We start from the raw sequence: 13,727 nt of genomic DNA, 5'->3' as shown, positions 1-13,727 counted from the left end.
TGCGGTGCTACGTCGTCTTATAAATCTGACAGTAAGAAAGAGTGGGATTTCCTTTGACCCCCAGGTTGTGTGTGTGTGTGTGTGTGTGTGTGTTGCTTTGACCATCCTTGAATCCGTCTAAATCTAGTGTCTTTCTCTATAAAGAGGTTGCATATGTGTGTCCTCATCTGCAACACATATTCAACGTCTTTACTAACTAACCCTTCCCGGACAGTGCTCGTTAGGACTTGAAGAAAAACCAATCAAGTACAGATGCACATCCTTTCAGAAAAGCTGGGTTTAAAAGTTCCATTTAGTTGAGCCAATATATGCCACAAAATTTTTCACACTAACAAAATGATAAAAGGAACCTATGTGTCTAACGATAACGCATTTGCACACGTGCGCACGCACACATGCGCGATCCTGAATGCCCATGGAAGCACATGGAATGTGGATTTAAAAGACTTGGCCAAAAGGCTTGTGCCGAAGAATTTAGATTATATTCCATCCTCAGATCTAAGCAGTAAAGTCGAGCTTTCATTAGGCATTAAAACTTTAGAAAAGGCAGCTGCTAAACATCTCCAGATGCTTAACTAAACGTGAGTTTTGCCTCTCACAGCTTATACCTATTGAGGTAGCTCAGTCCAGCAAATAGAAGAGGCAGTTTAATGAGTCCCAGCTAAGGGCAGAAGAGAGGTCGCTACCTAAGAGTTCATCCTAATAGTGAATCCTCAAAGGTGGAGGTCAAGTATAGCTGAAGGCTGGGCAAGATTAGAAGGCTGAGACCAAGGGATCAAAAATGTTGTCTATTGATCCTCTTCCACCTCAAAATTTCCAGCGGTTTGGCCATCATTTGCCACCTGCCGCCACTCTCCCACTTTAAAAACACATACGCACCTCCACCCATGCTCCCAGAGCACGTTCTCACACACGTGTGCTCTTGCTCCTCACCTTGCCCGTCCACATATTTGTGCGTCTATCTCCCACACCATCGAAACACGGTTTGCAGCCTCTCCCAAGACCTTCATTTCTAATATTCCCCCGATAATTAACCAGATGGCTCAGGGGAACAGCCCAGGTTAAGTTTATTTTCTGGGGGGGGGGGAGGGGTTGGGCTATAGTTTTTATTTTTTAAGTCATAATTAAACAAATATGCACTGGTGTAGTTTTATTGAACACTGGAAGTAAATTAAACTAAACCACTCTCCTCTTTGTGGCATCATCCTGATGTGGTTTTTATGTACTACAGAATACCGAGTAACTTGAAACAAATCAGCTTCCTGGGAGGAGAAAATAACCATAACCAAAATTTTTTGACTTAGTGTGGTGGGCAGCCACAAAGGAATATACCCACAGTATTCCTAGTCATTTACAAAACCCCGTTATTCTTTTATTTCAAAAATGCTGAATTTGTGTTTTTTTTTTTTTAAGCTCAGTAGCATGCTTAGGAGAGAAAGAAGTCAGATGTCAGTGTTTGCAAGGTAAAGCCAATGTGAAAAGATTCACATTATGCACATTTATCTTTATGACAACTAATCACCCAAAGGACTTCTAGCTCTGAAAGTTTTATTTATTCTTGGTTTTTTTTTTTTTTTTTTTTTTTTAGAAAGAACTTCTAGGCGTTTAAATTAAAACGGAAACATTATGAAGTAGGAAAAAAACAAAACAAAAACAACCAGCACCACGGCTTCTGCTATCCCAGTGGGAAATCCTGGAAACAAACGTTGAGAAAATTGAAATAATTAAATGAAAATGTACTGCTTGGAGTGTAACACTAAGCAGGTGCAGAAAATGAAAGAAGGACTTTAAATCTTAATACGCAATGTATTGCTAGTAAAGAGAATTTCAAAGCACTATTAATTGATTGGACAAAACCTACGATTAGCAGTAATTACAGAGCGTTTCTTCACACACTATGATTTTGCTGAATTTCTAAAGAGATAATCAAGGCTATTATTGTTAATAGATGGGGGAAAAAAATCACATAATGATTTCCATATTTTGTCACAACCGAACAGAGTAGTCCTCCCTGCCGTCCCCCCACCAATAAGAAAAATTGTGCTTGACAGGAAAATCAGTTCTAGAGCTTGTTTTTAAAATCACGTTTCCCTGGGGCACCTGGTTGGCTCAGTCGGTTAAGTGTCCCACTCCAGCCCAGGTCATTATCTTGAGGTTTGTGAGTTCAAGCCCCGCATTGGGCTCTGTGCCGACAGGCAAGAGCCTGGAGCCTGCTTTGGATTCTGTGTCTCCCTCTCTCTCTCTGCCCCTGCTCTGCTCGCACTCTCTCTCTCTCTCTCTCAAAAATAAAAATAAATATTAAAAAAAATTTCAAATCACGTTTCCCTGAATGAAAAACAAACAAAAAAAAGATTTCCATAACACCTTTGACAGTTGCCTGAGGGCTCCGTAACTAATAACTAAAAACTACAGAGGTTTTAAAGGAAAATCAAAAGATTCAGCTGGGTCTTTAAACACTATTCTAAAAGACACACTACTTACAAGCCTTTATTGTGCTGAAAAATATATATAAATTTTACGTGCTACAATGTGATGGCCAAAACCTTTAGTAATAAATTCCACCATGATGAAAATCTTCGTAACAAAGGCCCTTTTAGTTTACAGTTGATAGTGACAAAATCTCAGGGCAAGAAAAGATTATGTATAATTCCTTGGGATTCAGTCAATTAAATATTTATTGAGAACCTGACGTGTATGCAACACTGAGCTAGATACAGAGCGGGGAATGCAAAAGAATAATATGCAGAAGAGGCAGGAATTGTGGACTCCGGAATTTCCATTTACAGCATATAGAGTAATAAGGGTCTGCGTATCTTAGGAATTAAAAAAAAATTTTTTTTGATGTTTATTTTTGAGAGAGAGAAAGAGACAGAGAGAGACAGAGTGTGAGTGGGGGAGGGGCAGGGAGAGAGGGAGACACAGGATCCGAAGCAGGCTCCAGGCTCCGAGCTGTCAGCGCAGAGCCCGACAAGGGGCTCGAACCTATGAACCGTGAGATCATGACCCGAACCAAAGTCAGATGCTTAACCGACTGAGCCACTCAGGCACCCCTATTCGAAATAAATATATGTCTATCAGGGACATCAGTAGGACGTATGATCCAATCTGCTGTCTTTGGGAAACTCCTCGTCCACCCTAACCCCTGCAGGATTGATGGACTGATTGATTGATTGATTGATTGATTTTAAATATTTATTTATTTTTGAGAGAGACAGAGACAATGCGAGTGGGTTAGGCACAGAGAGAGAGTGAGACACAGAATCCAAAGCAGGCTCCAGGTTCCGAGCTGTCAGCACAGAGCCCGACACGGGGCTCGAACTCACAAGCTGTGAGATCACGACCCGAGCCGAAGTCAGACGCTCAACCGACTGAGCCACCCAGGCGCCCCAAGGTGCAGGATTTAAAATAGACAGTAGTTCTACAGTGACTCTTTCCTTCAGTCTAAGCTCTAACTGATCCCTCATTGTTTTGTACTTAACCCTGGTTCCTATGTGGAGATAACTGGTCAACCCTCTTTGTGTCTTTAAAGCTTTCGAGGAGCAGTTAAGCTCTTTTACGGATGAGAGTATTTCAGTGCCCTCAAGTAAAACATATTTGAAGAGCTTTAATTTTAAAACGAAATTGCACACAATTGTTTTCAAGGTGCTGCACACGAGAACAAGGCCTGTATTAAACAATAAACATGTATTTGAGGAAACGAGGCCTTTAAGATTCAATAATGGCAATAATAAGTCATGGTCCTTACCCCAAGATTCTATTCATAAAGACAGAAATTAGGCCGTCCCTCAAACTGAAAGACGAACATAAGAAAAAAAAGAAGGTTCAAAGGATATGCAATGCTAAAACAATTATGACAAGGATATTTCTATAGAATAATGAGATTTAAAAAATCTTGCAGCCAGGAATTCACCTGTCATTTTCTTGCAATCAACCGAACATCAGGAGAGTACCAGATAATACTCTCCTTACGGTAAGTAGTAACTATGGCCAGTTAACAGACTCCTTTTTTTCTTTTTCTCATAGACACCCAGAAAATTACGTTCGATTCAGGCCTACCCAATTTTTTCCACTTAGAGTTATTTTTTTTAATGTTTATTTTGAGACAGAGAAAGTGTGTGCACACACGTGAGTTGGGGAGGGACAGAGAGAGAGGGACAGAGAGAATCCCAAGCAGGCTCCACACTGTCAGAGCAGAGCCCGAAGCGGGGCTCGATCCCACGAACCATGAGCTCGAGAGCCGAAATCACCTGAGCAGAAAACAAGAGTCGGAAGCTTAACAGACTGAGCCACCCAGGGGCACCTCTGCTTAGAATTCTGAGGAGATTATGAATAGTCACCCTGGTGAGGCATCATTATTCTTCCCAAGGCCTGCTGTTAGCCTTAAACGCCTTCGCAGAAAATGCTGTTCCGAAATGTACGGAAATAGAGATGTACATGTCCTGGCTTTTCATTAATGAGGTTTGTAACATAGGTCAGAGAGTCAGTTCTGATTTAAATAACAAATCATTATGATCTAACTTGACACCCTTTGATCAAGGAGATACCACATACTAGCAGCTTACCTCTTTAGGCCCATGTTGACTCACGTGAGTACATACATCAATCATCAGTTCTTACCCTGTTTTCTCACTATCTTCTATTGATAGGACATGAGCACTGAAATTTGGAATGTAAATACTATCAACTGCTGCCATAGCTGCGAAATTCTAAGACATGTTCTGTGATGTTTAAGGAAAAACCGAATGGCATGCTACGTCTTCCCATCTTATGCTGATACTACAGCTTAACGTGAGAAGGTTGAACAGACTGTGTTATCCAAAGGCACAGAAGCTCCATGAAAAAGGCCACAAAGCCAAGCTAATCAGGGAAAGGCAAAACATCAGCTAATTGAAGGAATCACCTAAGGTTTTCAGGGGTCACACGTCCCTCTGAGAATATGGTGAAGGCTCCAATACTCTCCTAAGAAATATATGCTATATAATACAGTTAACAACCAAAGATTTGTCTAAGAATTTCAGGAGCCACAGTGGCCCCCAGCGAAGGACTGGTACCCAGGACTAAAAACCTTTGACCATATTAGATAATCTACCTTTTTTATTTTTCTTATTGGCATGCTGTGGAATTTATTTCATAGGACCACTTTTTTTTTTTTTTTTTTTACAAAGAAGTACATCACCCTGTTTATTTGTTATTTATTTATTTATTGTTAAGTAATCTCTGCGTACAACATGGTGCTTGAACTCATGACCCCAAGATGAAGAGTCACACGTTCTACTAACGGAGCCATTCAGCCGGCCCTTGACCATATTAGATAATAGACGTAATTAGAAATAATAGTTTAACGTGTTGCTCCTAAAACTTTATCCCGTTGATTTTAACTACCTTGCCCTACGGTTCACGATTAACCATTCATATAATTTTTTTAGAGAAATAACTTTTATCAGGGCCACATAATTATTGCTTTACTATAGGTAACGCTGTAATAAATACTCACCAACTTTTGCAAAGGCCTCTTTCAGTTCATCAAGCTCATCTTTGGAAATCTGAGTGGTAGCCATCTCGTCCATTTAAAGGTCTAAAGAGAAACCAGAAAGGTTTACGACTGAGCGATGTTTGTGATGAATATATGATAAGCATTCCTGTGAAATTCTCATCTTAGAATTTAAACAGAACTGCCAACTGCTAAAAGCATCTGAATGCGTTCCCATATTTATAGCTAAAGCCATCATGAAGAAAACAAACACATGAGAAGTCATGATTTACCAAAAGTTATTCAGACCAAAAAAGTCTCTGAATCTTCCTTTCAAGAACAAAATCTTACGCTCCTAAGTGTAAGGAAGGGCCAAGGTACCCAGCAGTGACAGGAAAGAGATACATCCTAGAAATTCTCGGTTATTCATGCCAAAACTAAAAGTCAAAATCGCCTGACCAAAGACTCACGTACAATGTAACTGTTCGATTAAGCCTTTATCTCTCTTTCTTTCTTACTGGCTCTTTACATTTTTTTCCGGCTTTATTGAGAGATAATTGACATGTAATATCGTGTACGTTTAAGGTGTATACCACGATGATTGGATATACTAACATACTGTGAAATGATTACTACAACAAGGTTAGTTAGCACATCCAGCACCTCACACAGTTACCATTTTTTCCATTAAGTCACTTTAAAATCATTCATTGCAGGGGCATCTGGGTGGCTCAGCTGGTTAAGCGTCCGGCTCTTGGTTTCAGCTAAGATCGTAATCCCACAGTTTGCGGGAGGAAGCCCTGCGTCGGGCTCTGAGCTGACAGCTGGGAACCTGGGGCCTGCTTCGGATTCTGTGTCTCCCTCTCTCTCTGCCCCCCCCCACCCCCCGCCTGCACTGTCTCTCTCTTGCTCTCAAAAATAAATAAGCATTTAAAATAAATAAGTAAATAAATAAAACCATTCCTTGTGAAAATACTGATTTTCAAATAGGATACTAACACCTATCAATCACTCCCATTAAAGGAGCGTTTATATAACTTACATTATTTGGGTTTAATACATAATTGGGTTCCAAATACATAATTTGCGTTCTGACTGGGCCCTATTTTACCTACTTAACCAACAGAGCTGGGGTTGACAAACTGTGGCCTGTGGGCCACATCTGGACTACTGCCTATTTCTGCACTTCCCCCAAGCTAAATATGGTTTGTAAAGAAAGAAAAACATTTGCAGTCAGTTTTGATAAGGCACGTTAACTTTGAGCCCTAATTAAGGGAAAGGTTATCCCCCTCCAAGAGCGAATTCTATTTTTCTCAGCAGTAGATGTGTATTACAAAATAGTACTCTATTATTAGTAGTAGTAGTATAGTTTGAATTTTGTCAGCAAAAATTCGTGGAAATAATATTATTACATCCTTGATATTAATAATATAATATTTTTGATTTTGCCTCTTGGCCCATAACACTTATGATCTGGACCTTTATAGAAAAATCTTCTTGAGCTCCGCAACAGAGGAAGGAGGTCTGTATCACAATGGGTAATCCCCAAATACAAACCTGTCCACAATTTTTGGACAGAGAGGAATAAAAATAATTATGTCTTGCTCTGGGTTTGTTTATTTGGGGGGGGGAGGGGGATTTATTTTTTCTCAGTCTTTTTTAAGGACTTTATTTTTATAGCAGACTTTTAGGTTCGTAGCAAAATTGAACAGGGAGCACAGAGATTTCAGGCCTCGTGCAATCCTTCAGCAGTCACATGCACAGCCAACACCATTATCAACATCCCCCACCAGAGGTGGCTCCTTTGTTAGAAAAACAGACTTTTAAAAAACAGAAAACAGAACTTGCTTCTTTATAAACTTTTCTTACCTAGGATGTTAAAATGTCACGAAAGAGGGACAAATGTCTCAGTAGATAAGTTGGGTAAAAACACCTTTCAGAGTAGTCTGAGGCTCTATAAGGTAAAGAAAGATCTTCAGTTAGATATGAGGTAGGCATTTTAAAAAGTTAAGAGTAAACAGCGATTTTTCATGTTAAGCTATAACGTAATGACGACGGGACTTTTAAAAAGTATCCTTTATTTTACTATTATGATGTTTAACACTTCTGATTACAAAAATACTATATAGGATTTACTCCAATTTTCTTTTCTGTTTAAAAATAAGGTTATTTATTTATTTTGAGAGAGAGAGAGAGCACAAGCAGGGTGAGAGAGAGAGAGAGAGAGAGAGAGAGAGAGAGAATCCCAAGCAGGTTCCACGCTGTTGGCACAGAGCCCGATGTGGGGCTCGAACCCACAAACCATGAGATCGTGACCTGAGCTGAAACCAAGAGTATGGCGCTCACCCAACTGAACGACCCAGGCGCCCTCCAAGTTTCTTTACACAAGTTTTACATAGTCAAGTTTTCAATACGAAATCATTAACCATCTCCATGAACTTCACCATGTAGAACAAGGGCACAGAAAGTTTGAAAGTGAGACTGTCTCAGAAAATCCAAAACATGCGGCTTCTCCTTATCTCTGAAGGTCCTTTCCAGTTTGGGCAGTTTGGGCATCAGTAATGATCTAAAGTATTTGAGTTAAAGAAACAAAGACAAGTGATTTATTCTCATACTACCCTATCACTCCCTTACGAAAGGGAATATTAGATAAAGAGGGTTCTAGACATAGCTCCCCCTCCTGCCCCACGCTTCATCCCTGCTGACTAAACCCTTCTCCCCCACCCCCGTGGTTTCTCCCCTTTGCGGGTCCGCAAGGCTGAACAGGGCAGAAATCTCTTTCCCTCTTCTTCACGCTCCTCCCCAACGCAGACATATCTATCCTCACACACTTTTACCAATATTTTAGGCATCAGTTGTATGTCTAGTTCCTGGCCTCAAGGAATTTACAGTCTGGGGAGGGCAACATATAAATAATTATAATTGGACACAAAGGAAATTAGTGGCTGCAATAAAGAGATAGAAGGGAAAAGGCTCTGGAGACTTGGAAGAATATTCATTTCTTTTCAGATAGGCCAGGAAAGAGGTAGTTTTGTTCTTCCTGCAAAATTAGGAAATACTTAGATCTCACAGAAATGACTTCAAGGCAACCATTCACTTACAAAAGAATATTTAACAGACGGGTGCCTGGGTGGCTCGGCTCAGTTCAGTTCAGTGCCTGACTCTTGATTTTGGTTCAGGTCATGATCTCTCAGTTCTTGGGTTCGAGCCCCGCAGCAGGCTCTGCATTGATAGCACGAAGCCTGCTTGGGATTCCTCTCTCTTTCTCTGCTTCTCCCTTGCATGTGCTCGCTCTCTCAGAAATAAAATGGGTAAATTTTATTAAAATATTAATACATGCAGTTGGCCGGTTAGCTCAGTTGGTTAGAGCTTGGTGCTGATAAAATATTAATACAGTTGGAAACTACACTTACGGTGGTGAGCATTGAGCAATGTATAGAATTGTTGAATCACTAAGCAATCTACCTGAAACGAATCATTATGTCAACTACACTTCAATAATAAAAATTTAAAAAAATCAATATGACTCAGCATTAAAAAAAGACACCAGAATATATTTTCAGGTTTTAATTTTTTTTAATATTATTTTTGAGAGAGAGTGACAGAGCGTGAGCAGGGGAGGGACAGAGAGAGAGGGAGACACAGAATCCGAAGCAGGTTCCAGGCTCTGAGCTTTCAGCACAGATCCCGACTCGGGGCTTGAACTCACGAACCGTGAGATCACGACCCGAGCTGAAGTCAGGTGCTTAACCAACTAAGCTACCCAGGCACCCCTACTTTCAGGTTTTCTAATTTCTTATTCTTGTCTAATTATCTCAATGAAAGCCTAAAGTGATTTCTTTTACACTGTAGGGGAGCAAATATACCACCCCAAAATATGCCTCTTTGGCATATTATTTTCAGCTGGTTATTTTTAATAGCGAACACTGGTGGGGCTCTGGAAACTGAGAAGTTAACCTTTTGTACAAAATATTTACATTCGTAAGGGAACTCTCCATGTGTCCTGGCATCTCCCGGCTGTAACAGGAAGAGAATATTGAAATCTCTAGAAACTCTTATTAATGGAGGAAGGCACAGTCTGAAATCTGCATGACAAGCTTACTGTTGTTTACTGCGCTTTTCCTGGTTACCTCCCATGACTGACTCCCCACCCCCAGCAGCTTCTTTTGTTTTTAGCCTAGAAGTGGTATTTCAGGTGGTAGCTGCAGCCATTTCAGAGAGGTGCTCAGTTTTCCAGGGTCTCTCCCATGGATGCAGGAGGTATATATGTTATTAAACTTCTTTTTTTTATTTAAAAAAATTTTTTTAATGTTTATTTATTTTTGAGAGAGAGAGACAGAGCATGAGCGGGGGAGGGGCAGACAGAGAGGGAGACACAGAATCCAAAGCAGCCTCCAGGCTCTGAGCTGTCAGCGCAGAGCCCGACGCGGGGCTCGAACTCACGGACCGCGAGATCATGACCTGTATGTCTCCTGTTAATCTTTATCATGTCCATTTAATTAGACCAGCCAAAGAACCTAGAAGGGCGGAAGAAGACATTTTTTTTTTTTCTCCCCAACAACACCTACAACTCACAGGAGACTTCGGGAGGCACATCTGAATAAGAATGAAAAGAACTGGAACATGCAAATGTCCCCAAAACAACATTTCCAGGCAAGATGGTCCAGGAAAAACAGAATAGTATAGGAGTTTCTCGCTTAAATAAACTCAGTTTCGTTTATTTATAATTACATGAAATAAAGGCTACCCTGAGGCACCCGAGCAACTACTAAATACAAAGTCAAATTTAAAAGCCTTGCCATATATGGTTTAGTTGATAAAAGTCACAATTTTTAAAATAATTTTTATTTATTTACTTTTGTGAGAGACAGAGATAGTGTGAGCAGGGGAGGGGCGGGAGGGGCAGAAGGAGTGGGAGAGAAAGGTAATCTCAAGCAGGCTCTGAAGTGCCAGCACAGAGCCCGACGCAGGGCTCGAACCCACGAAACCGTGAGATCATGACCTGAGCTGAAACCGAGAGTCTGATGCTTAACCAACTGAGCCACCCAGGCGCCCGATAAAAGTCACAATGTTTATTTTATTTTCTTAAATATTTATTTTTGAGAGAGAGAGAGCCCGCGCGAGCGGGCAAGGGAGGGACAGAGAGAAAGGGAGACACTCAATCTGAAGCAGGTTCCAGGCTCCGAGCTGTCAGCCCAGAGCCCGACGCGAGGCTCGAACTCATGAACCGTGAGATCATGACCTGAGCTGATGTCGGCCACCTAACCGACTGAGCCACCCAGCTGCCCCTGATGGTATCTTTCTTTCCAGTTTATTTATTTATTCTGAGAGAGAGAGAGAGGGGGGCTGCCAGGTAGGTATTTAACATTAAGGTTTTAAAAATTAAAATCTTACAAATTAAAATGACAGCAGCTCTATTTCTCCTCACGGGGCATTCCTTGAAATATGGGAAGACTTGGATGTGGAATCCGAAAAGGTCAGTGTCCCAGTTCTGCTGTTTCCTAGCAGTGTGTCCATGAGCAAGATTATTTAATCGGACCCTCAGTCTCCTCATTTGAAGACAGCAATAATAATACCTACTTCCCTCAGGTCCTCATGAAGATTAAGAATGGCATATGTAGGGGCGCCTGGGTGGGTCAGGCGGTTAATCCCGTGGTTCGTGAGTTCAAGCCCTACATCAGTTAGTGCAGAGCCTGCTTGGGGTTCTCTCGCTCTCTCAAAATAAACTTAAAAAATACAAAAAAAAAAAAATGAAAAAGGAGGGCATATGTGAAGGCACACTGTAATATATAAATTATTCTACAGTAACTTCAGATCCTTGATGAAAGAAAACAGGGAATAAATATCTAGATCATTGTGAGAGGCTGTATAAAAATAGGCCTAAGTTCCAGTAAGAACCTTTTAAATGGGATCTATGAAAAGTTATTCCATTTTCCCTATAAGTATTGACTACAGCGTCTAAAGATGTCCTTCATACCTAAAAATTCTAAGCCTTTAGTCAATATCATTTCAGAAGGAGGGGCCTAAAGAAAACCTGTCAGCCACTTTTCACCCATGACTCAATTTAACTCCTTCATTAAGGCCAGTTTCCAAATACAACTTGAAGAGTGGCCAGGAGACATTTTTAAAAAATGCAAATTTTACTTTAAGTATTTCAGGACCACTTTAAAAGACACCTAACAGCTTGTCAATATTGTCATTTTCCTCCCAATCTGCCCATTTCCGCGCCCCCCCCCCATCAGCACTGAAAAATAAAAGGTCAAGAGGTAAAAAGTAAATTTACTTGCTTAAGTTTAACCTTAGGTTCTCGGTATGCGGTTGCCAGGCCAAAAGAAAAGGGTGACTTTTGAAACAGGTCTTCCTCCCGAGTCTATCTTACCAACGAACTGAACTTTATTTTACAAGGGAGGGAGAGAGTGAGTGAGCGAGCGAGCGAGCGAGAGAGAAAGTGTGCTGTTTAAAAAAAAAGATCTATATTTTCCTTCCATTTAAATGTAGCCAAATGAAATCCCAATCAAAAGTAAAAGCTCCCAGGGTCTCTGCATTCTTCTGAGTTCTCTCACTGTCCCAAATTCTGTCTCCTCCCTTGCTCCTATGCCTGCCTCCCCTAGGACCAAAAAAAACCACACAAAACAAAACAAAAACAAAAACAAAAAAACAAACGCAAAACAACAACAGCAAAAACAAATCCTCTCTCTCCCTAAACATCTGAGACAAAGGAAAACAGATTTTCAAAAAGGGGAATAAAAGAAAAAGCAAACAAAACCTTGTTTGTTTGTGTTTTTCATAAAAGGATATGGTGTACAACCGGGCCTGAATTCAGGGCGTCACCCATAGAGGAATCTTAGGCCTATGAAGTCATCCCTAATTACAGAGTTTGACTAACAATGCGGCAATTATGAAACCACTCCACTGGCTCGTTTAACTACACTTCAACCCTGAACACAAATCTTTGCTGAGAAAGGCGTACCGACCAGGAGCTACCTGAAACTATTACTCAAATTCTGAAAGGTATGTGGCGGAGATGAGGAGGGGTGCCTGTTTTCATTCCCTAAAGCGATTCACTTGAGGAATGCAGCTGACGGAATAATCTATTTACTAATCTTGGTCATCCGGGACCACGTGGGGCAGGAGGCCCGGCGCCCGCACTGGGAAACTCACCCGTGGATAATCCGGAGTTGCTGATGAACTCTGGATTTCTTTTTCTCGAAGCCGAAAGGGAACTACGGGATAAAAGTGGGGGCTGGGGGGTGGGGGGAGGCGATTCAACCCTAGACTCGGCCACACTAGCGTGCCAGGGAAACACAACTGGGAAGGCGAGGCAACAAAGGGTGGCCAGAAAACATGGAAGAAGATACTATTTCACAATAAGTGAAGGGAAGAAACCTCCAGGGCCTCTGCGATGTATGAATAATTCGAGAGCGGTCACCTTCCTTTGTCCACACCAGGCAGCGCTTTGGGACACCCACACTTCACATACCTGTGCCCACAGAAACCACCGCCCTGCCTCCTCCCGAGTTGGGCAAGTCAACAGCACCGGTCTCCAGGTCACGCGGGTGCTCGACCCTGAGCTAAAAGCCCCGCTGCTCTTACTAGGATTACTCAAGCTCCAAACCTGTATTTCCCAATGGCTTTCTAGATTTCAACTTGACTGTCCGTCCACCACAGTCCCTCACTCCTCCGTTCACATCCCAGCCTTCATTGAAGGCTTGGCAGGCACCAGGCTTGGGTTGGGTGCTGCATATGGAGAGAATTAGGACCCCAAGTCCCTTCTCTTGAAGGGCTTACTGTCCAGTGGCAGAAATAGAAAAACAAACACACGATATTGGTGCTACCATGCTATTAGTGTTTCCTGAGTGGTGAGGGTCAGGAAAGGTTTTCCAAAGAAGACCTTTGATTTTCTAAGTTTCTTTATTTATTTTTGAGAGAGAGCGAGCGAGCGAGCATGAACAGGGGAAGGGCAGAGAGAGAGAGAATCCGAAGCAGGCTCCGCACTGTCAGCGAGGAGCCCGATGTGGGGCTCGAACCCACGAACCACGGGATCATGACCTGAGCGGAAACCGAGAGTCGGCCGCTCGACCGGCTGAGTCACCCAGGCACCCCCAAAGACGACTTGGGAACTTTGGCGTAGAATTCCCCAGAGACACATCACTGGTGAAGGCATTCTAGACACACAGACATAAAGAGAAGATTATACGCTGGAGCTGGAGACAGTGTGGTCGGAGCGCAGTGCCTGGGGATTATGACAGACACAACT

General features: G+C 41.9%; 1 protein-coding gene across 3 annotated transcripts in view; it reads right to left on the bottom strand.

Annotated features, from left to right (window-relative positions):
- PLS3 (plastin 3) overlaps window positions 1-5,567 on the bottom strand; it is a 44,049-nt gene extending 38,482 nt beyond the window's left edge. For all 3 annotated transcript variants that reach the window (XM_047082033.1, XM_047082032.1, XM_047082034.1), the window contains exon 1: window positions 5,495-5,567. In XM_047082033.1, coding sequence (XP_046937989.1) covers window positions 5,495-5,567 — 73 coding nt within the window. The remainder of the gene's footprint in view (window positions 1-5,494) is intronic.
- Between the last annotated feature and the right edge of the window lie 8,160 nt (window positions 5,568-13,727).

Source organism: Lynx rufus, unplaced genomic scaffold, assembly GCF_022079265.1.
Source record: "Lynx rufus isolate CCGP_SWC_20201006 ecotype Redwood Valley unplaced genomic scaffold, mLynRuf1.p SCAF_19, whole genome shotgun sequence".
NCBI lineage: Eukaryota > Metazoa > Chordata > Mammalia > Carnivora > Felidae > Lynx > Lynx rufus.
This window is presented reverse-complemented; position numbering and strand designations above follow the sequence as displayed.